Here is a 24,267-nt window from a genome sequence, read left to right as displayed (position 1 = left end):
CTTTAACGAGTGAGCGCGCTGATTGAAAGCAGCGTTAAATTAATATTGGGTTAGGGCTGCCCGGAAAGTATTGAGTTTCTCAGCTAAGAGAGTAGCTAGTGGTAGAGTCTTGGTTGGTCTGCCTTCACTGTCGTGTGGCATGCAGGCGTTGCTGAAGAGGGAAAAGCTAACATGTTAGATGAATCGAAGGAGCTGCATACACTGATTCGTACGGGTCTGCCAAGAGCGCGTGCAGCAAGACAGGAAATCCTGTCTGCAGCCATTGCTAGCCATTGCAGCCATTGCATCGCTAGCCATTGTCTGCAGCCATCGCATACTGCAGCCATTGCGACACCTGACGCCTCGGTTACCCATTGTGGTAATTCTTCCCCAGGGCGGCCGACCTCACCGGAAACACCGTGACGCCGTTCATCCTGCACAAGCTGACGGAGTGCACCGCTGGCGCTTCGCTGCGGGCCAGTATCCTTCTTCAAATCGCCTTTCGGGGAAACGCCCTATTTCTCTACTACTGCTTTTCATAAACATCAAGAAATTTCTTCTCTGGCGTCATGAAAATTTTTAACGATGCCATAATCCACAACTAGGTTTAAGGAAGGGCAGGCTAACAGAAACTGCCTTTCTAACATTGAAAGAAAGTACTTTACTTATTACTGAAAGCAACTTGTTATTTGTTTTTATTTTTACGGATTTTAGTAAGGCTTTTGGCTGCTTGGACTATAACATTCTTCAAGATAAGGTACAACTTACGGAATCCGCGGTCTGCCTCTAGCCTTGTTGAGGTCTTAACGCAGCGACAGATCTTACGGTGTTTTTGTAAATAGGATAAGCTCATCCGAAGGCAGCGTCTTACGTGCGTCTTGTTCAATGCCTACGTTAATGAACTGGGAAATATTTATAATACACTAAAATTATTGGCACATTCTGAATATAGTACATTTGATATTTTCGGTCCTAATGTCGACAAGTCAGTAATAAAGTGTAACGAATTTCTAGCTGTCTACTTGTCCGAAAACAAATTCATTTCGAATCTGTTCCAAGAAAACAAAAGCAAATTAATTTAGGGCCAAAAACAAATTAGTCAGACAGTCACGTCATATCTTTTGAATGCCAAGAAATAGAGTTTCTTGATTACCAAAAACTATTACGTGTACATAATTCCTTGTATGTTACCTGGGATAATTGTTAACCTTCGCGAAATAGCGTTCTTCTATTACAGGGATTAAATTGCGTTGTCGTGCAATACTTTCAAACAAAATAAAGCCTCGGATATATCGTGCTTATTCAACTCGCATCCAAGATATTGTAGTCTTGTTTGGTGTGCAACTGCAGAAGACTAACCTGAACCAATCAGTTGTCGTATAGAGAGAAGTTGTTCGCTGCATTGCAAACATTGGAAGCATGGAAACTGCAAAGGATGCGTGAAGTGTTTATTATCATACGTTTAGACAAGGTGTAAGCCTCCCGCTTATTCAATTCAGTTCACTTCTCCTCCAGTGCAGTTGTTAACCTTCTAACGTCTTTGACATCTTTTGAGCGAGAACATTTAAACATGCACACCCCAAAGACTCATGTCTGGGTAATTCCTTAATTTCGTAGTATTTATTGACCGAAAACTTCAAAACAATACTAAATAAATATATATATATATAAATTCAGGGCTTTTCCACAAAAGTTGCATTCTTCCTTTGTGCATTTATGATATATGAATATTTTTCTTTCTCTTATGCTTTTAATTTTCTGTAAATTATTTTCAGTTCATTGACTGGCCATTTTAATTTCTGTAAGGTTACTGTCAGTTCTCTGAATTAGTTATTCCTTTCTGTCTTTATTATTGAGCTCTTCATAAACTTCCGCCGTTTTTTCAGTTTCCGGCTCCCATGTAAAGGTCTCTTGGGCCCCGTCAAGCTGCTCTGTAGCTTGTAGCCATTGAGAACATCCTGTTACTTTCGGGAAGATAAAAATGTAATGTACTTCAACGTAAACAGGGGGCGTGCCCGAGCGCCAGTTGGTTTTGAGAATCGGGCAGTTCTAGCTCTCCTAAGGGCCACAAAAAAGTTCCGGCACTCTGAATAATCTTCGCGGTGATTTCGGGATTGATAGAAGAGTAAGGAACAGTTTTTCCGCTTTTTGCCGACTTGTTTTTATTGAGCGCTCAGGTTTTTCTGGCCTTCTTGGTCCTCCGGACGCGTAAGTAGCGCATACCGCTGAGCTTGTTTTCATTTTCAAGCTATGGCTTACTACTCAACAGGTGTGAAATCATGTCCCCACTGCCAGTGTTTTATCCTTGAATTTTTACTGCACCAGACATCGCCCTCATCAAGAACAATGCGGCCGTCGCTGCAGACATCGCAGGCGCTTTGGCCAAGATCGAAGGTGACCAGAAGCGTCGCAGCCTGTTCCGTCCAGCGATACCAAGGCAGCCCGCGCCGCCGGTAGCTAAACCTTGAAAATGCATGCTCCGATACGAAATTGTTGCTGCGCTCAATACTGCGTTCTATTTCATGCAGACCAAACCTTGAGCGTCGGTGTGGTTCTTGTTTGCGACTGCTTTAGCTACCTAATAAAACAGACATCAGGATTCGAGTTACTTTCTGTGAACATGTTTTGATATCTTAAAACAGTACAAAGGATCAGGGCAGAGGCAAGATTGGGCACACGATTTTTTCGCTCTCCGAAAATGACTCGTACTCCGTCGACCGGTCGCTGTTGCAAATAAAGTGCTGCCTCCGAGAAGCTTGATAATGGAAGTATACAGTGAAAAGAACGGCACGCTGCCTGTCCCTGACAAAAGAGTTTTAGTGAGCCAAAAATTGCACTTGCGTAAATGCACGAAAGGGTTTGTGCCACTGTTACAGGCATCAGTCCCCCCTAAGAACAGCTGCCTCTGAAACAGCACGCACAAACATTAAGGGGCAAAACCGGACGAAATAGGAATTCTATCCTTTTCTCGCTTCTCTTTTTAGTGCGCCCTGTTTCACGATGAATGAATATAGGCTGGCTCAACGTTCGCCGTTAAAGCCCTTACGGCTACCACCAGCGCAGCATCCATTGCGGTTTATTCAGTGGTGTGTCACTGCCTTGCTGCATAGTTGCTCCTCACTTGTATTTCCTTGCAGTATCGGGAGTGTGCTGCACACATTTCAAGTAAAATCGTTGTGACACGACAACTACAGGCGATAGCTTCGCGTCGTTGTTGCTCATTTTGTGCTGCAATAGTAGCCCGCACTTGTTAGGCCTTGAGAACTAATCCTTGGGACTCCTTAGTAGTCAACAGCATGGAATTATTTACAGTACTGGCATAGCAAGTTCTACAATGGGCCATGGGCGTTGCACGCCGAGGTTACTCAGGGCTGCGTCCGGCTCCACTTCTCGAGATCCCGGACTACGTAGCCCTCAATATTCGTCCAGTCCCATCAATGACACCGGCGCAGCTGTCCCAGAAGACGAGAGGGCAGTGCCCGGCTTGCGTCGGTGGTGCTCCTGCGAGCTCCACGATGCAAACGAATGGCTGCTCCAAGCACCTCCACCAAATTAAAATAAAGTATTTGCAGGCCTTACCGAGAGCTGGCTATATGGCAGTACGAGCTCTGAGAGTACGCGCATTGTGCTTGTGCTGTGCGCTGGCATAGCAGCCGACTCCGTATGCCGCTCTTCCGATTTAAACTTACCTTTTCAGCACGGTCACTTCCCATGCTTTCGAGCAGACGCGAACAGAAAGCTGTCTCGTGGAAATAGCAGCCTTGAAAGAAACAATTGGGAAAAGCCAGAAAATTCAAGTAAACTGTAATTAAACTTGAGCAGCTTGTGGGCTTCCGGCTGGCTCGCACTCCGCAGACGTACCACATCGCTTCATCTCTAGCCTCTGGCGTGCTGGGAGCAGTGTCGTACCTTAACAGTGCGGACGCCTGATTTCTAGACAGACCAGAACAAGAATGCAACATTTGCTGTTAGTGCCACCGTACGCGGCGTCGCAGCGACGAACGAGCAGCAGCCTAGAGCGTCTAGGTCATCTTTGGTTACAGGCGCGAAAAAGAACAACACGAGGCAGAAAGACGGGACGGAGCGCCACTCACAACTGATTTATTCGAAGGCAACTCGCACAAATATATACCGTCTTACACGAAAGGAGGAGCAGGAGGAGGAGGGGCTGTAATGGAAGAGGAAATAATGGAAAGGATTACTATCATCTTCAAAGTTGCTATTTTAACGAACGGGTGAAACGTTTGTTCTCAGCCTTATACAAAGATATGGACGTGTCGCTGACGCAGATGCTTCCTTTCTTTGCAATAAAAAAAAAGCTTCCATTAATTCTCTGGCTTTTTTATCTTTGCATTCAGATAGGATTCGCGCACCGGAAAAACATGGCTCACAAAAGCGTGACGGGCAGGACCTTATATGCTTAGGTATATTTGGGCCTTCTTTATGTTGCTCTACGTTTCTTTCGTGTTCCCTGATTCGCTCGTTAACGCAGCGTCCTGTTTGCTCTATGTAGGAGCAGCCGCACGAGAGGGCAGTTTCGTAGACAACTCCTTCGGCGCACTTCTTGAACGATCGCCCATGTTTGGTGCCACACACTCTTTCTTCTTTTCGGTCTCTTTCAATGCGAGAGCAAAGGCTTCCGAGCTTATCAGGGGCTGAAAAAACAAGCGTCACACGATGCTTACTCGCGACCTTTTTCAAGTTGTGGGCTAACTTGTGCATGTAGGGCACCACCACAGATCGCACCACCTCTTCTCTATGGACGTCTTCCCCAGCTCTCACTGCCTTTCTCTTCATCTTCTGTAGCAGGCTTTCAGCGACCGCCGTTACGAGCGGACCAGGGAACCCAGCTGAAGACAGCCTGGCCAATTGGTTTTGAAAACTTAGGTGCATCTTGTGAGATCGTGATTTTCCGAGGGCGGATTCGAAGCAAAGTGAAGCAATCCCCCTTTTTATGAGCTTGGAGTGGGCGGAGTCACATGGCAGAAGCCTCTTTTTTGCGCGCGGAGCATACGCCCAACAAATATGTTCCTCACAAAACTCAATAATAAGACCCAAAAACTGTAAAACATTGCCTAGGTACTTCAGATATTAAACTTAAGCCATTTCCATGTTGTCGAAATAAGGATAAACAATCGTGCACACTTCGTTCGAAGTTCAAACTTCCGTCCTTAGTAAAAGTTATTAAAAAATCATCCCCATATCTGAACACTTTAAAAACGTTGCTAGCTGGTAAAACCTGGTGAAAACCTTGATCCATTTGTGAAAGAAAAATATTACACAAAACAGGTGCAACAGAGGAGCCTATAAATATGCCAGCTTTCTGCAGAAAACACTGCTCGTCAAAAGTTACAAAGGTAGATTGTAAGTAAAACTGTAAAAGGGTTAAAAAACCCTCGATGGACATACTCGCAGTATTTTGTAAAGAAATAGGGTCTTTACTTTCAATGCACTCTCTTACGGCAGTGATCAATGCTTCATGGGAGTTGAGTTCCTTTTACCCCTTTCTCTTCCTTGATGTCAGCCCGAAGGGGAAAGGTAGAAGTTGTTGGATGCCGACGTCTTGAGGTTCTAAACTTGCTCAGTCACATTACTCGTGGAACTTCAGGAAGTAAACTGTTTAATCACACATAAAATAGTTAAGACAGAACGGAAGGTACAACAAGGAGAACAACTATGTACATAGTGATTGATCCGCAGAGTGACCAGACGAAATCAACCCCCGGTCCCACCAAAACGTCTTCTTTTAATCCCTAAGTCCCCGCCCTCAGTGAAACACCAACCAATTAGGTCAAAACACAAGCACACATCCAATCAAGGACCGGGGAAAGGAAAACACATCCAATAAAACACATGGGAGAGGAAAACACATTGAAAAAGAGACAGAGGAGCGTAAAACACGCCCAATCAAAGATTGGGGAGAGGGGACAGGTCACTGTCACGAATACTAACAATTCCCCTCTCGGATCACTCCATCCTCCCCCGCGGGGCGGCATGATTACTCGCTTAAAGAGCATGCGAGGGCCGCACAGATTGTCGAAAGCCGTGCCACTTAAGGCGCCGCCGCTCCCCAATTCTTCCTGATGCCCCACGTGCACAGGAAGTGCCTGGCAGTCATATGGAGCTGATAAGCGCTCACAGTGAACATGAGGAACGCGTCTTCAAAACTGCCTCCTAGCCACACACTGAACGACCGCCGCCCGGGTAATGGCCTTGGGCAGCGTCGCCGCGGTAGGGATGAAAGGCGACGCGCCTTCGTTGCTGCTTCTCGGAGCGGGCTGCGAACAATGGGGCCCGGCCAAGCTGGGTCGTCTGCGCACCCCGAACTCCCCTCCGTCGCCGTCCGCTTGACTCGTTAGTTCCATGTGGAGTCAAAAGGAAATGGATCACAGCGTACGCACTCTTGTCCACATACAGGCGGCGTTCTGTACGTGATTACTTGAGGCTCCGGATGTGTGCAAGCCAGCCGCGCACGACACCTCCCCACCAAGTGTGCTGCATAACATCTTGGAATGAAGCACACACAAAAAAACCGAACAGACCAACGTGGCGCGGGCCCGGAGCCGAAGAAGCACCACCTGCCGCTGCCGAACCATATGCGTTGCCAAAGCCTCAGGGTACACCTCCATAAATGACATAACTCCAGGCCCCGGATACCCCCACGCCTCTAGTTGGCAGCTACGAGTCGCGACATTGCATCGGCATTAGCGTTTTGCTCCCCCTTTTTGTGCTCGACCCGGATATCGAATCTCTGCAGAGCGAGTGCCCAGCGTGTCAGCTTGGCGCTGTGCGGACTACTCAGAGTCAAATATTTGAGCGGGTTATGGTCCGTTATGACCCTCATTTGTGCGCCACACAACCAGACTTCAAGTCGCCCTAATGCCCAAATGATGGCATAAGCCTCCTTCTCGATAGTCGCCCAGCGGGTCTGAGCCGGGCTTAGCTTTTTGCTCAGAAAAGCGATAGGCTGCTCGCGGCCCTCGTCATCGCACTGGGCAAGGCAGGCACCCACCGCGTAGTCCGAAGCATCGGTTGCGAGCACGAACTCCTTACTTGGGTCAGGCGCATGAAGTGAGGATGCGCTCTTCAAGCAAGCTTTCACCTCATCAAAAGCCCTCTGCGCCTCGTCATCCCATGGGAGCCGCTGCGGTGTCCGCCTGTTAGTTAAGCTCGTCAGTGGGAGCACGACGCGAGAATAGTCGGGGACATATTGTCAGTAATAGTTAGCTAAGCCCAGAAAGCTTCTGAGCTCCTTCTTTGTTTGGGGCCTCGGCATCTCGTCTATTGCCTTGACCTTTCCTGGATTAGCGCTGTGCTTCCCCGACCCAACCACATGGCCCAAAAATTCGACTTCTCGTCTCGCGAAATGACATTTGCCTGCGTTCACGGTGAACCCGGCGGCTGCGATCGAAGCGAGCACCGCCCGAACGTGCCTCAAATGCTCCTCCCAGGTGTCTGAATAAATCGCGAGGTCATCTATGTAGGCGCATGCGTACTCGCGGTGCGGTGCTAGTACCTGGTTTATGACCCTCTGAAATGTCGAACTCGCATTTCGAAGGCCGAAGGGCATGACCCTCCATGCGTACTGCCCCACCGGAGTGACGAATGCCGTGAGGGCCTGTGCCTGCTCGTCAAGGGATATTTGCCAATAGCCTCTCAGCATGTCTATTAGGCTGATGAAGTTGGCCTTCGCTACTCGGAACAGCAGCTCGGACGGTAGGCTCATCGGGAAGGCGTCCTGCTCGGTTATCGCATTCAACTTCCGATAATCGCAGCACAGGCGCCGCCCCCCATCTTTTTTAGCGACGCAAACCACTGGGTGAGCATGAGGACTCTCAACGGGATATATTAGTCCCCACTCCAGGAGCTCATCTACTTGCCTCTCCACTTCCTTCCGATACGCCATCGGGACCTTGTACGCATGGCCAGCCCGTGGCTGAGCACCCTCCTTTAGCACGATTTTGTGCGCTCCTAGCGTGCATTTGCCGGGCCTACTGCTGAAAACCTGGCCATTCTCCTCGATCAGTGCCTCTAGTTCTCGGCGCTGCGCTTCGTTCAAATGTTCGAGAGCACCCGGCGGCAGCGCGTCGCCTGGCACTGAGCGCATGGGGAACGTGGGCACGTCGCCGAACTCCGCGTCTCCCCTCCGTCGCCGTCCGCTTGACTCGTTAGTTCCATGTGGAGTCAAAAGGAAATGGATCACAGCGTACGCACTCTTGTCCACATACAGGCGGCGTTCTGTACGTGATTACTTGAGGCTCCGGATGTGTGCAAGCCAGCCGCGCACGACAATGGGCAACATAATAAAATAAATCCATAACATCTACCGAAAAGGCGCGTCCAACATCACGATGCGATTCTAAGAATTCACAAACTTCATCCGATTTTTTGGTAAGAAAGGGGTCTTCTACACCAACTTAGAAGGGCTTGGTTGTAGGCCAGTTGGTAGGACATCGTGAGGAGCAAAGCCGCAAAACAGGACGGGACTGAGGCAGGCGACAACTCAGGGCGGTACTGACAACTGAACATTTATTGAAAAAACAGCAGAGCTTATATGGATCAGTCGCGCGTGTAATTTGGCAAGCAATTGTAAAATGAAGATGAAGCATGAGAAAACAGTTCAATGGCAACCATGACGAAAACAATCGGTACGGCGAAGGGAACGAAACCGAGCAAGGATGGCACAACTAACCTGCGCAAAACCAAGCAAAAAACAACCTAGTGAAGCACTGACAGAAACGCTCATTCTTTCTGAAAAATAGACACAGAAGGCGTGCTGACACACTTATCTGGCTCCGATTCCAGGATGGCAACAGCCTCGACAATTTCCCTTTCCAACTGCCCCTTTCTTCTTCCTATGATCTCTGTACAATTAAGCTTAGGATAGCAGCCCTTACAACTGCGACAGTGAACGGGCAGGGCAGGTCCTCCGGGCCTACTCAAGGAGCGTGCATGCTCTTGCAGACGAATGTTTAAAATTCTGCCAATTTGTCCGCTATAAAATCGACCACAGCTGAGGGGAATTTTATAAACCACCCCAGTTGCGCATGAGATATACTTCTTCGAATGCTTCATGCCGCAAGCTACATGCGTTAAAGTCTGCTTCCTCACCAAATTGAAGTCTTGGAAGCTTGCAGGGCGCAGACATTACCACGTCAACGCTATATCTGCCTGAGATGTTCTTAAGATTGTGGGAAATATTATGAAGATATGGTAAGACTACATACTTATATCGACTAGGTGGCTCATGGAACACGCTTGCCAGATTACACGCGCGATTGATCCATATAAGCTCTGCTGTTCTTTCAATAAATGATCACTTGTCAGTACCGCCCTGTGTTGTCGCCTGCCTCAGTCCCGTCCTGTTTTGCGGTTTTGCTCCTCACGACTTCGACATCAAGCTTACCCAAATTTTCCAACAAGAACCGGCTAAGCGGCCTCTGCCAGGACCCCTTTTCAGTAACAATAGTTCTAAACGCCCCCCCCCCCCCCCATTCCTTGCTTGTTTTTTTTTACCAAAAAGAAAACTTTTAATGCATATTTCTTGCATTTGGCAATCTGTTTACCAAGACGGACTAAACCTAACTGCTCACACATTGCAACAGCTGTGTTCTTAACTTTCGTAGCTTTCACTTTGACTGGCGAAAAATTCTTTTCAATAGCCTGGGCTGCTCTTTCCGAGAAATTATTTTCAGATAACACTACAAATCTACCTTCCTTATCTGCTTGTAAAAGCCTTAGGTTATTTTTCTTAATTAAAGACACAATGGCTCGGGGTGAAGTTCCCTTATGACGAACAGGTACCCTGTCGCAGGATTTGAGAAGGCAGTCTACGGCCTCAAGTAGACACTTTTCATACTCCTCTGAATTGGCCTTACTGGCGTTTCGACGATGGATGGCAATCAGTTCTTGCGGCGGCACTTGTGGTTCAAGTCCATACTTGGGTCCCTTAGGCTTGTAGGCTCTGCTTGGCTACAACCATCCCCGCCATCACTAATTCGCCACCTTTTTTCTGCGTTCTCTCCTTTTCATGGCCATCATGTGTGCGCGTCGTTGCCCCAATTGTTGCTAACAATGACGCCTCTGCGGAAAACCAGATCAGGTGAACGGAGTGAATCTTATGGTTATCTCGTGATGGGTGACGAATCTTTAAGAGGACATCTTTGCGTGGCTCATTTTTACGACATAAAGGAATAAGTGAAGCACTGCTAACCTATTCCGAACAATATTGGCTGGGCGTCCCTTTATCTTTATTGTTTCTCCTTTCTTTATTTCCAGCATTACGGGTGCCCCGCACACACTGCGTTTGTAGTGCAAGAGTGACATCACACAGCTACAGTGGCCACCGTGGAGTCCGGACCTGAACATAATTGAGAACATATGGGGCATTGTGGAAGCTAATCTGGCTCGCGTGTATCCGGACACAGGAGGTCCAGAAATATTGCGGCAAGCAGCAGAAGCTGAATGGAATCGAATTCGTGGAGACCGAGCTATTGTAGAATCGCCCTGCTCATTATTGCCCGGAAGAATGGAAGTGCTCCAAAAGATAGGAGGTCACTCTATTTTGCAGTGAATAAAATATTCACTGATGTTATGCCTAAGTCTTTTTGGCTCTTTAATAGCAACTTTTGCGAATAAAAGCAGAGACTAGAAACGAGGGCAGGAAGGCACAGTAGGTGCAACCCTCCTTTTTGGGTACACCTTGACCGGGCTGTGGGACAAGGGGTAGAAAAGGGAGTATCGATTCACTCAAGCAATCCCAATTTTGAGTGTTCAGTTAACACCATCTCAACCCTCCCCACCTCCGTCGCACTGGCCAGGTACCCCACTAACAAGAGTCACAGAGACCGCGCCTTCACTTTCTTGATTTTCCTTCATTCACTCTATTACTAACGAAAACTAAAGTCTGCTGTTATCCCTTATAACGAAGTATACGAGCCTAGCACCTAAGCAGCAGGATAGAGAAAGCACCATTTTTAATCCTATGAACCCTGGGGCCTGGACAGGTTTCGGTGCCCCTTTCTTCTGGACGCTTTGAAGAATGGAGACGGCCTAACAGCTGTGAAGAGGAAATTAAGCATTGACACAAATCACGTATGTGCGTTAAGAAACAAAGATGGTAATGTTATTAGCAATATATGTAAGTCAGTTAAAGTAGCTGGACAGTTCTACACAGATTCAATGTACGCGCAATACGATAGCCAGTGCAATCAGGACGTAAATAGGGAATAACGTACAGCATTGTAAGATCTCGCCAGTACTGAAAGAGAAAGGGAGAAAGCAGCTGGTAACGATAACGTAGCAGCAGATCTGTTAAGGACAGAGGGCAGATTGTGATAGAAGAACTAGCAACCCTATATACGCAATGTCTCGTGACCTAGAGCGTACCAGAAGCTTGGAAGCGAGCTAACCTCATCTTAACACAACATAAAACAGACGCAAGAACTTGAAAAATGTAAAAAAATCAGCGCTGTCCGTAGCCTACAAGGTATTTACTAAGGTGACCGCTAAGAGTCAGGTAAAACTTAAACTTCAACCTATCAAATGATCGGGCAGGCTTTTGTAAAAGATAGACAATAAACCGTAATCACAATATCAATCATGTGGTAGAGGAATGCGCAGAATATTGTGACGAAGACGACGAACTGTGCAGTGGCGCGGGCAGCAGCGCTCGCGCTAGGCCAGCGGCCGTTAAAATCACCGCATTGCCATCGATCATCGCGTCCCATTCTTCAACTGGCCGCCGCGTAACATTTGGTGGAGGTGCGGGGATCAATCGGCATCCTGGTCCGGGGAGCTCCGGCGCATGCGTCAGCCGTGGTTGTCGGCCGTGAGTTCTTAGCCTGCGTCGCTCGGCCGTGCCCCAGCGTTTCAGACCCGAACTACACCTCAACGTTATTCCCTCCACCCCGTCCCCCGCCCAGACCACTCAACACGACGAACTGAACCCGACGCTAAGACCCGACCTACCGTCCCCATCGACCCGAGACACCACTTACATCTGAAGACACCGTTCCTCTGCCCAGGCCGTTCGGCGCGTCCTGGGCCATCGACCGTGCTCCTGGTGACCTGCGGCACGGAAGCTTGGCGGATCAGAAATCATTCAGCCATCTTCTTTATTGTGGCGCCCAGCATCTCGCCACTTTCTCCTTCCTGACCCACCATCCTCTGAAGGCTACCACAATTTCGCGCGTCGTTTTGTCACCGATCGGGACGATCGCTCGGTGGCCTCTGGTAGCGTGACGAAGACTACGAACTCTGCACTGGTTTAGCCACCGTGGTGGCTGAGTGGTTATGGCGCTCGGCTGCTGGCCCGAAAGACGCGGGTTCGATGCCGGCTGTGGCGGTGGAATTTCGATGGAGGCGAAATTTTAGAGGCCCGTGTACTGTGCGATGTCAGCGCACTTTAAAGAACTCCAGGTGGTCTAACTTTCCGGAGCCCTTCACTACGGCCTCCTTCACAGCCTGAGTTGCTTTGGGACGTTAAACCCCCATAAACCAAACCAAACCAAACTGTGCACTGGCGCGGGCAGAAGCGCTCGCGCTAGGCCAGCGGCCATTAAAATCACCTCATTGTCATCGACCATCGCGTTTCTTTCTTCGGCTGGCCGACACGTAAAAATATAATCAACCCCCTATATACAGCCTTCAGAGATTCAATCGAGACATTGACAGTCGGGCAGTCATTGCAGAATCAGAAGATAGAAGAGACCGATCAGGTTACTGTCCGTTGCCTACAAGGTATTTGTTAACTAATCGCAAATAGAATCAGGATAAACTGTTACTTCAATCAACCAAATGATCAGGCAGGCTTTTGTTGAGGATACTCGACAGTAGGCCACATTCATACTTTCAATCAGGTGATAGAGAAGGGTTCAGATTATAACCAGGAGCTGTATATAGCGCACATCAAGGTGTAGAAGAGTCGTATGTGAAATTGCAGGTAGATATATTTATAGCTCCTGTACAGCCATCATAAAGTCAGAAATAAAATTCTAATAAGCAAGGGAGTCAAGCAGAGACGTACGATTTCGCCAATGCTATTCGCCACCTGTTTACAGGCCTGGATTGAGAGGAGTTGTGGTTAAGTTATTGCCCACTCTGCCCTCTTCCAGTTTCTCAATGTGATGTAACATTCATTTTGCTTCAACTACGCCAGATTTTCAAGAGGGTAGTGTAGTTCCGTTTATCGGGTAGTGGTGGAGCGTCCGCCACGCGTGCAAGAGGACCGAGGCTCGAATCCCGGTGCCGCGCAATTCTCCATCGTGTTTGAAGAAAGAAGCTCCGAGTGTCGATGGAATTGCATAATTAGGCCTAGGGTGCGGCCTGATCTCGGTGACAAGAACCGACAGCGCACTCCCTCACCAGAGGAGGATTTGGTCACCCTGGTGTAGTACTTGGCCACAACCTTCTACGAACAAAACAATTAACCCTCGGCCCTCAGTACCCAGCGGCTGCGGAGCAACTGACTACGGCGGCGGCCAGACCTGTGACGCAGCGGAGGGTGCTAAGAATCTGGCTCCGGACAGGCCGCCACTGGAATCTGAACCTGGCAACGTTAAACGCTAGAGCCTTATCTAGTGAGGCTAGCCTAGCAGTGCTATTCGAGGGACTAGAAGGCATTTATTTATTTATTTAATATACCCTCAGGGTACAGATGTACGTTACAGAGGGGCGGATACATATACGAAGTAAAGTTAGCACATGAAGAAAATAATAAAACAAAAGAAAATAGAACAACAAGGTACAAAATATAATTTCTAAGGCGGGATTGGTGTCAAAAGTATAATAAAAATGTAACAAGGAACACAGTACACAATGAAGATAGACAAATGAAAAAATGGTTTAACACTATGCAAGAAAGAAGCTTTGCGACGCGGATTTAAAGTTTTCTTCTCCAGTTATACTTGTTAGTGATGCGGATAGGTTATTCCAACCATTACAAGTCCTGGGAAGAAACGAGTTAGAATGGGCAACCGTGTTTGAGTGTGGAATGTAGACCTTTTGACTGTGGTTACGGCGATATGAAATGTATGATGGGGGTTGAATCAACAAGGAGCGCAATGTTGAGTTATAGTGGTATATTTTATGAAAACGTGTGAGGCGAGATAGCTTTCTTCGAGTTGATAAGGGCGGAAGATGCAAGTATGCTTTCATATTAGTAACACTGGCTGTCTTTTGATAGTTATTTAAGATGAACCGGGCTGAGCGATTTTGTACTGCCTCAAGGGACTGTATGAGAGTTACTTGGCCGGGATCCCAAACAGATTATGCGTATTCGAGTTGTGGACGAATGTAGGTTGTATACATTAATAATTTTAAGGATGATGGTGCAACAGAGAAACTACGACGAATGTATCCAAAAGTACGACTGGCTTTGGCGATGATGGAACTGACATGTGATTTCCAAGAGAGATCATTTGTAATGGTTACACCAAGGTAGCGGTATGATGTCACAGACTCTAATAAAATGTTATTAAGCGTATACGTGGGATCTGATACGTTAGTGCGAGATACCCTCATCGATTTACATTTGTTAATATTTAATTGCATGTACCATGTACTGCACCCTTCCTTATTATTATTAAGGTCATTCTGCACTAATAGGACATCGGAATTATCAGTAAGTTTACGGTACAGAACAAAGTCATCAGCAAATAGGCAAATTTTGGAAGAAACGCAAGAAGACAAGTCGTTTATGTAAATCAAGAATAAGAGAGGTCCCAGAACCGACCCTTGCGGAACGCCGGAGTAGACTGGGGCCGAAGGTGAGTTAACTTCATTAGTAGTTACAGACTGAACGCGGGACGTGAGGAAAGCGCGAATCCAATCAATTACTGCAGGGTCATTGCCTAAGACGCTTAGTTTATGAAGAAGTAGCGCATGGTTTACCTTGTCAAAAGCTTTAGAGAAATCAAGAAATATACAGTCAATTGAAAAACCAGAGTCTAGATAGGCATGCAAATCATTAGTGAAGGAGACAAGCTGAGTTTCGCAAGAGAAATGTTTACGGAATCTATGCTGGGCACTTGAGAAAAAGTTATTTTCAAGAAAGTTAACAAGATGTGTGTATATAATGTGCTCCATGATTTTACATGGTACAGATGTAAGGGAAATGGGCCTGTAGTTGAGGGGATCATGTGTTGGACCTGACTTGTGGATGGGGATTACTTTTCCGGAGTTCCAGTCAAGAGGTATAGTGCCAGAGTTGTACGATTGGGAGAAAATGCACTCTAGTATTATTGAACTGTATTCCACCGTATTTTGCAAAAATGTAATATTGATCTCGTCCACTCCGCAAGATAATTTGGGTTTTAAGTTATCTATTATAGCTTTGATACCTGCTGACTCAAATATTATGGGGTCCATGATCTGATAATTGGTAGCATTCAAAACTGGCATCGGAGTGGTGAGTACTAGGGATGAAAATGACATAATAAATGTGTTGTTAAGCACATTTGAACAGAGATGAGGCGGCACTAAGTCCCCAGAACTGGTGAGTAGTGATAAGACACTCTTATTAGTGTTGCCTCGAATGACATTCTAAAATCGCTTTGGATTAGTTTTTAGTAACTGTGGAAGAGTAGTGTTTAAAAATGAAAACTTAGCTGACCTGAAAGACGTGACATAAGATTTGGCCGCTTTTTTTGTACGCTAACCAATGAGATAATTTTGAGGAGTGTTTAGCTGAACGAAATAAACGCTTTTTCTTGTTCGATAACCTGTTTAGATGAGTGTTATTAAATGGGATGCCATAGGGCTTAGTGAAGTATACAGTACTAAAGGACGGGCACATGATGTGCTATCACAGATTAGCGGATGGACGAGAACTAGGTGTAAGGTTCCTGATTAATCAGGATATAGCTCGTAACGTAGAGGAGTTCTATAGTATTAACGAGAGGGTGGCCGCTATCGTAATTATGTCTAATGAGAGGTACAAGCTGAAGGTGGTGCAAGCCTGCGCGCCTACATCCAGTCGTGAGGACCAGACAGTTGAAAGCTTTTATGAGGACGTGGGATCGGCAATGAACAAAGTAAAACACAGCACACTGTACTGATGGGCGAGTTCAATGCCAAGGCGGGCAAGAAGACTGGCGATCACGCTGTAGGCGACTATGGGATAGGCTCTAGAAATAGCAGGGGAGAGTTATTAGTAGAATTTGCAGATAGAAATAATTTACGGATCATGAATACCTTCTTCCGAACACGAGAGAACAGGAAGTGGACCTGGAAGAGCCCCAATGGTGAGACTAAAAAAGAAATCGGCTTCATACTATGAGCTCAACCTGGCATCGTTGAGGATGGGAACGTCCTTAGTAAGGTGCGTTGTAGCGACCACAGAATGGTAAGGTCTCGAATTACTTAGACTTGAAGAGGGAACGGAAGAATCTAGTACAGAGGAAGGCCACAAACGAGCTAGCGATAAGAGGGAAAGTACAGGAATTCAGGATGTCGCTGCAGAACAGATATTCAGACGATCTTAATGTTCATACAATGAACGATAACCTGACAGCTATCATTACGGATTGTGCAGTAGAAGCAGGCGGTGGAACACTACGACAGGATACCGACAAGCTATCTCAGGAGACAAAAGATCTGATTAAGATACGCCAAAGCATGAGGGCGTCTAACCCTACAGACAGGATAGAACTAACGGAGCTATCGAAGTTAATAAATAAGCGCAGAGTAGCTGACATAAGGAACTTTGATATGGAGAGAATCGAGCATGCTCTAAAGAACGGAGGTAGCCTAAAAGCGGTGAAGAGGAAACTAGGCATAGTTAAAAACCAGATGTATGCGTTAAGAAACAAAGACGGCGATGTCATTAGCAATATGGATAAGATAGTTAAGGCAACCGAGGAGTTCTACACAAATATAAAGAGAACCCAATGTAATCACAACGTTAACGATAGAGACAGTAGCTCACAGCAATGCGTCATCCTGCCAGTAACGAAAGAATAAGCAGAGAAAGCCTCCGGAGCAATGCTAACCGGAGAACTGTTGAGGGACGGAGGGGAGATTGTGCTAGAAAAACTAGCCACCCTGTATACGCAATGCCTTATGACCTCGACTGTACCAGAAGCTTGAAAGAACGAGAACATAATATTAATTCCTAAGAAAGGAGACGCCAAGAACTTCAAAAATTACTGATCGACCAGCTTACTGTCCGTTGCCTACAAGGTATTTATTCAGGTAATCGCTAATAGAGTGAGGCCAACCTTGCTGATACTGTAGAAGCTTGGGCAAGTTGGTGTGACATGGTTTTTCAGCAGCGCAGCGGACAAAGGACGTGACAGGTGCACAGACACGGCGCCGTGTCTGTGCACTTGTCACGTCCTTTGTCCCCTGCGCTGCTGAAAAACCAGGCCAACCTTACTTTAATCAACCAAACGATCAGGCAGGCATTGCAGAATCAGGGTGTAGATGAGCCTTATGGCAAAATACTGGAAGATATATATAGGAACTGCGCAGCTGCCATAATCCTCCACAAAGTCAGCAATAAAATTCCAATGAAGAAGGATGTCAGGCAAAGAGACACTATGCCCCCAATGCTATTCACCGCCTCTTTAAAGGAGGTATTCCGAGGCCTGAATTAGGAACAGTTGGGGATAAGAGTAAACGGAGAATACCTAAATAATCTGCGATTCGCTGATGACATTGCCTTGCTCAGTCACCCAGGATGTGAACAGCAAATGACGATCAATCAGTTAGTTAGACAGACAGAGCAGAACGGTCGGACTAAAAATTAACAAGCAGAAAACAAAAGTAATGCTCAACAGTCTAGCAAGGGAACAGCAGTTCACAATTGGTAGCGAGGTGCTTGAAGTGGTAAACACTTAGGGCAGGTAGTGTCAGCTGATCCGGATCATGAGAGGGAAATAACTAGAAGATTAAGGCGGCGGCGGAGCGCACATGGCAGCTTCTCTCAGATCATGAATAGCAGGTTACCAATATCCCTTAAGAGAAAAGTGTACAAGAGTTGTATCTTACCGTTACTCACCTACGTTGCAGAAACGGGGAGCCTAACGAAATGGTTCAGCTTAAGTTAAGGCCAACGCAGCGAGCCATGGAAAGAAAAGTGATAGGTGTAACGTTAAGAGACCGGAAGCGGGCAGAATGGGTGAGGGAACAAACGCGTGTTAATGACAACCCAATTGAAATAAAGAGGAAGAAATGGGCTTGGACAGGGCATGTACTGCGAAGGCATCTTGCCTTCGCAGTACATGCCGTACAGTCCGCAGTACAGTCGACTGCTCCTTAAGGGTAACGGAGTTGATTCCAAGAGAAGGGAAGGATAGCAGGGGGCGGCAGAGGTTTAGGTGGGCGGATGACATTAAGAAGTTTGCGGGGATATGGTGGCCGCAGCTGACAAAGGACAGGGTTAATTGGATAGACATGGCAGAGGCATTTGCCCTGCAGTGGGTGTAATCAGGCTGATGATGATGATAATGATGGTGATTATGATGATGATTATGATACGACACACCCTTTATTTCAATATTCTTATTCCTAGAGTACTGATCCTGCTCTGTTTCTCTAACAGAGATATCGTGCACCTGTTTTCTCAGCTTTTCAAGTTCTTCTAGCAGTTGTTCATAAACTTCTTTAGTGCTGCTTTTTCCTTCTTTATTTCCGCGCACTTTTGCTTCATTTTTTCGTAGTCTTTGTCTACTGTTTAGCTCCTCAGGTCCTTTCGGAATTCACGCTTTAGCTCAGGAATCTCTGTCATGTCGCAAGCAGGACACAAAGCACTACAGGTATCAAATGATCACCGGCAGCAGAGGCAATGCAGAGAGCAGTGCTAAGTAGAAGATACAAAAATGACGGCTCAAACCTGCGATTCAAGATGAAAGAATGAGCGTTGCTGCCGATCCACTGCCAAGTGACCAGGAATGCGGTGTTGCCGTTCTTTGATGTCCAGCAGGCGACGCACCAGTGCGGTGATGCAGTGACACGTGATGTGGACAGGTATAAAAGATTCAGGATTCCTTTTGTTGACTGGAAATCAACCCAGGCAATCCGGTGGTCCACTATCAGGTGATAGCTCTTAGGGACAGCAGACCTCTGCGATTCAAGGTGAAATAATGGGCGTTGCTGCCGATCCGCTGCCTCCGCTGTCTCGCGTTTGTAATGTTAGAAAATGTGCCTTGTCTTTTTTGATCTGCCTCCTCCCATCATCATAATCCCCCATCGTGATCCTCTTTTTTTCGCCCCTTCTCCTTCCCCAGTGCAGAGCAGCAGGCCAGATATTCATCTTTCCGGCCCACCTCTCTGCCTTTCCCGCCAATAAACCCTCTCTGTCTGTTCTCTTCTGCAAACAGGTGGTGAATATAGTAGTGGCGAGATTGTGTCTCCTGGCCTTTTAAATGTGATACTGGTCGATATAAAGTCCTTTTGAGCTTAAGCTTCGTTGTAAGCCTTAACCGAGAACTGTGATTGAATTTTTCATCCTAGCTCTTGCGTGTCCATCATTCTCATCAGCCGCGTTGAATCCATCGCAGGGGAATTAAGATCCTCTTCGTATTACCTCCTTGCATTATTCCAGCAGATTTCTTCTGCTCACCCCACAAGACTCTCTACGACCCTCGGTCGCGATTTCCGCTAATGGTATCCACTCTCACATTAGCACGAGTCGATCTGCCCTTGTTCCTGGCCGGTTTACTTACCTAGAGGACGAGCTTGTGGCTTCCATAGATTATTCTTCCCACCCTACACAATGTTTACGCACCCTCTGTGAAATAACGTTAATATGATGCTCCGCTGCATACAAAACATACTTCTCACTATGCACGACGATAAATATCGCCAGACTATACCTCAGCGATGCATTATCTACTTGCGACGCTGCGGGTGCTTGGCGTGCGCTGGCTATACGGCTTCTTGGAACGTCTTGGTATCTGTTGTTCTAGTGTTGACGTCACTGTGACATAGAAGAAAAAAGGTCGCCACCATCTGGAAGACGTTAAAGTAACGAGCGTTAGCTGTTTGGTTTACTAGATGAAGAAAGCGGAGTAGAACGCGCTGACCGTGTCGAGAAACGGAATGTAATACCGTTCGAAACGAGGTGGATTGCCACCATGCTCGGCTACGCGTGCACGCGCACCGCCTAGCGGAACGATCGCCGCCTAGCGCCATCTATCAGAGAAATTACGATGCACGTCTACCCATTGTCTAATTGCACCCTCTCATGATACGTCCCATGCGGAATTTGCTTCGTTTAGGGGTTAAGGTGGGCCAAGATTTCGGCTTGCGGGGTGATATGGTGTCGCTTCAATTAGTAATTGCATGTGTACAGTGTGTACCTATTATTTAATTGTGGTTTTATTTCTGTACATCTACAAATAGGGTTTTATTTGCCTACCAAATTCGGTACACACCTGTTCCCGCATGGGTGCCTGTTGTTGTCGGAGTATATAAAGCGGAACAAATGTATATGTATATCGCACTAGGTTCGAAGTCCCGTGGTTTGAGTGCGGCCTTTTATAACAGCTTTAAATATGACCTTGCCACTGTGCTTTATAAGCTTTTCAAGGAGTGGTTTGAGGTCGGTAGGCAGCCACCTTCGTTCAACAATGCCCATACGGTCTTAATTCCTACGACACATGACCCAGCGAAGCTGGTAAAGGTTACAGGATATAGACCGATCACGTGAACAAACGTTGATTATAAAATTCTGATGAAAGTGTTAGCCAAGCGATTGCAAGACGTCATAAAAGATATTGTAGGACCTCACCAAACGTGCGGAATAAAAACCAGAAGCATAATTAAAAATACTCATGTAGCACGCAGCGTGCTCGAGTGCTGCGATGCTCTAAATAAAAAAGTGGCTATGGTTCAAACTGACTTTGAAAAAGCGTTCGATCGAGTGTCTCATGAAATACTCTATTGTTTGTTGGAACATAATGGTATTGGTTCAGTTGTTCTCAAAGGGATAAGAATGGCTTATGCATGTTGCTCGACACGCCTTATGATAAACAAACTGTTATCTGAAAAAATTGATGTAAGGGCATCTGTTCGACAAAAATGTCCACTGTCCCCTCTCCTTTTTGCAATTTATTTGGAGCCTTTTTGTAGGATGATGACTGCGAGTGGGAACATCCGAGGTTTTAGGTTGGCAGCGTGTGAGGTGAGAATAATGGCATACGCTGATGACGTAGCGCTCTTTTGTGAAGACCGCAAAAGTGTTGTAGAAGCGTTACAAATAACTGAAAGGTTTTACAGGCAAACTGGCAGCGCTGTTAATTTAGACAAATGTCTCGGAGTCTGGCATGGGCAATGGGACTTAGAGCCGGAATTGTTCTGCGGGGTCCGATGGGCTACAACTCCCTGAGTTCATTTGGGAGTCCCGCTGGACACATATGGGGAGAATACTAGCTACTGGAATGAAAAATCAGAAGAAATGCGGGACAGGAAGAAAGGGTGGATGGGCCGTAACCTTTCCATTTTCGCGCGTGCTACTGTATGTAACACCTTTCTTGTAGCAAGGATCCTGTATTTACTCCAAGTATTATATTGTGCACGAAACAACATCCAAAGGTTTCATCGGGTTTTTGCTGTTTTTATTTGGGCGTCCAATTGGGAACGAATTCGCAGAGATAATCTCTTCCGGAGGGTAAAGGTCGGAGGACTGACTCTTATGCATCTATATGTACGGCAGATGGTTTTAAGGTTTTGTTTCTTGCGTGACTAATATGACGCCTTCTTGATAACATTCATACAAACCATGCTATCTAGTGTACTTCCAGAATTCATTGTCTCTTCGCGAAATGCTCAGAGGTACACAGTGTCTCGCTTCCTGCGAGAGGTGGTCTGGTCATTCAGGTTTTTTCAAGTGCGGTTTTCTCTAGAATTTTTATCGAGTGTAACGCCGAAGCGACTATACAAAGATCTTGTTGAGCAGTTGTTTCTAGCTCCACTGTACAGAACCTTATACGGGGAAGGCCCTGGAAAAGACGTTTTCAGGCGAGGTAAGAAGATGACTGTTGCGCCTGGCGTTAAAACATTCTTTTTCAAATTGCATACAGGAACCCTACCAGTAAAAACATGGCTAGAGGAAAAGGGCCTTTTGGTTCCTTGGGGCTAAAACTGTCTCTTGTGTAGAAAGCCAGAGACGGTAGAACACGTGTTCCTGGATTGTTGGGATGCGGTGTTCTACTGGGATGTTTTGCAAAGAACCCTAAAAAATATACTTGCCATTGACACCGCGCGGAATTCGGTACCTGACCACTGAAAGTGATGTTGCACAGTATGACCAGATTATGTTATTGGGCTTTCACAGCATTTGGAGGAGTAGAATGGCTTTTAGACATTGTGACTTGGTTGCACGATCGGTATGTGATTATTTTGTCAAACATATGTATAAATTAAGAGAAGTCCTGAAGCAGCAGGACTATGCGGATAATGTATTGAGTCTGATGGGCCAACTTGTTGTAATGAAAGTCCGTTAGAAACGGTTGTCTGCCAAGGGGCATGGCAACTACGATATTTTATTGATGTGAATATTCATGCAATAAAGAAAAAAAAGGTTCGAAGCCCCGTGGGTCGTTTTCGGTTATAGAATATCTGATACGGGTCCCATTTGAACCCAACATATTAAACTTATTTTTGGAAATGTGGTGGAGTGCTTGAAGGTTGCTTCACTTCCACCACAGGTTGGCCCGGTATTGCACTGCCTCCGGGATCAGCCTGGGACATTATAGCGCCCGTCTTTTCTATCCTATCTTTCTATCCTATCTTTAAACTCTTCTTTCAGCACGTGGTAGCGATTGTGGCTAAGCTTGAGCCAGTGGGCAGGCCTATGCACTTTCCTTTTCATTTTTCCTGGCAACAACAGAAGAAGAAGTATAGCGGTCCCGTAACGTGACAACTTTCCTACCCGTTTTAGGATATTTTTTGGCGAGGGAGGGGGGAAGGAATGAGGGGACACAACCAGTTTTAATGGCCACCGACTTGGATTCGAGGAATCGAAACTATGCCGCCATTTCGTCCCCTGACATCATACTCACCTAGTTCCACCTCTATCCACCATATTGGACCGCGACGTCATCATTTGCATATGGTTGCTTCTACAATGCTATTGTAGATCACGCTACCAGTCTTAATGCGAGATGCGCTGTTTTCTAGTTGCAGGCACAGACGGCGCTTTGATCTCAGGGTGGCAGTAGACCTCACGAAATCTCGAAACGTGATGAGTAGTTTCTGCCACAGATGGCGCTGGGATCAAGGAGGGTAGTCCCCGATGAATGGCGATTAAGTAGAATGAACATGATATATAAGGGAGAGGGGGACAAAGCTGAAGAAAGTAACTACCGTCCCATAACAGTGACATCTGTGGTGTACAGGGTGGTGATGCAGATTATAAAGGACAGATTGCAGGCTTGGGTGGAGAACGAGGGGGTGCTAGGGGAGTTACAAAATGGGTTCCGGAAACAAAGGAGGGAGTTTTGCGGACTAAGACATATAGAGTCAGGTACCTTGAGATAGCCACGTTGTGCGTTGCGTGCGGAGAGGAGGAGGAAACGGCTGAACACTTGATACTTTGCTGTAAAGGGTTTCACCCTACAGTGGAAAGCAGCGGCGCTGATTTATCCAAGGTATTGGGATTTAAGGACAGTGAAGGGAAAGTAGATTTTAAGCGGGTAGAAGTAACCAAGCGAAAGTTATCTGATTGGTGGCTAAAATCAAGAGAAGAGTAAAATTTCGTAAGTCATGGCTAGGTGGCTTGAGCCACCGCCCGATTTAAAAGGTTCAGCCGTATCCATCCATCCATCCATCCATCCATCCATCCATCCATCCATCCATCCATCCATCCATCCATCCATCCATCCATCCACCCACCCACCCACCCACCCACCCATCCATCCATCCATCCATCCATCCATCCATCCATCCATCCATCCATCCATCCATCCATCCATCCATCCATCCATCCATCCATCCAGCCAGCCAGCCAGCCAGCCATCGTAGCAGACCGCACGAAATCTTGAAACGTGATGAGTAAGAGCTAACGGTCTCAAAATAAAATTTCTTCCGAAGGTGCGAGCAGTTGAACCCAGGACTTTCACAATGCGAAGCGAGCATGCGAACCGCGTTGCTTCCTGACCAATTTTTTTTCTTTATTGCATAGAAAACAATCCCGCTGAGCTACCGAATTCTTTATGTACAGACGTACTATTTCTCAGTGCAGACACACATTATCATGCCTTCTTACACTGCACTCCGCATACACATCAAAACTGCGGGGGACGTACACATACGTCAAGAACTGGCAACCATATGAAAGCTGGT

At 46.6% G+C, this 24,267-nt stretch overlaps 1 protein-coding gene and 1 pseudogene across 2 annotated transcripts in view; both read left to right on the top strand.

Annotated features, from left to right (window-relative positions):
* Window positions 1–24,267, top strand: part of LOC144127807 (uncharacterized) — a 1,292,097-nt gene that overhangs the window by 199,103 nt on the left and 1,068,727 nt on the right. For both annotated transcript variants that reach the window (XM_077660737.1, XM_077660738.1), the window contains exons 10-11: window positions 374–459; window positions 2,305–2,432. In XM_077660737.1, coding sequence (XP_077516863.1) covers window positions 374–459; window positions 2,305–2,432 — 214 coding nt within the window. The remainder of the gene's footprint in view (window positions 1–373; window positions 460–2,304; window positions 2,433–24,267) is intronic.
* LOC144130691 (U2 spliceosomal RNA) lies at window positions 22,539–22,674 on the top strand (annotated as a pseudogene).

This window comes from Amblyomma americanum, chromosome 4, assembly GCF_052857255.1.
Source record: "Amblyomma americanum isolate KBUSLIRL-KWMA chromosome 4, ASM5285725v1, whole genome shotgun sequence".
NCBI classification, from domain to species: Eukaryota; Metazoa; Arthropoda; class Arachnida; order Ixodida; family Ixodidae; genus Amblyomma; species Amblyomma americanum.
This window is presented reverse-complemented; position numbering and strand designations above follow the sequence as displayed.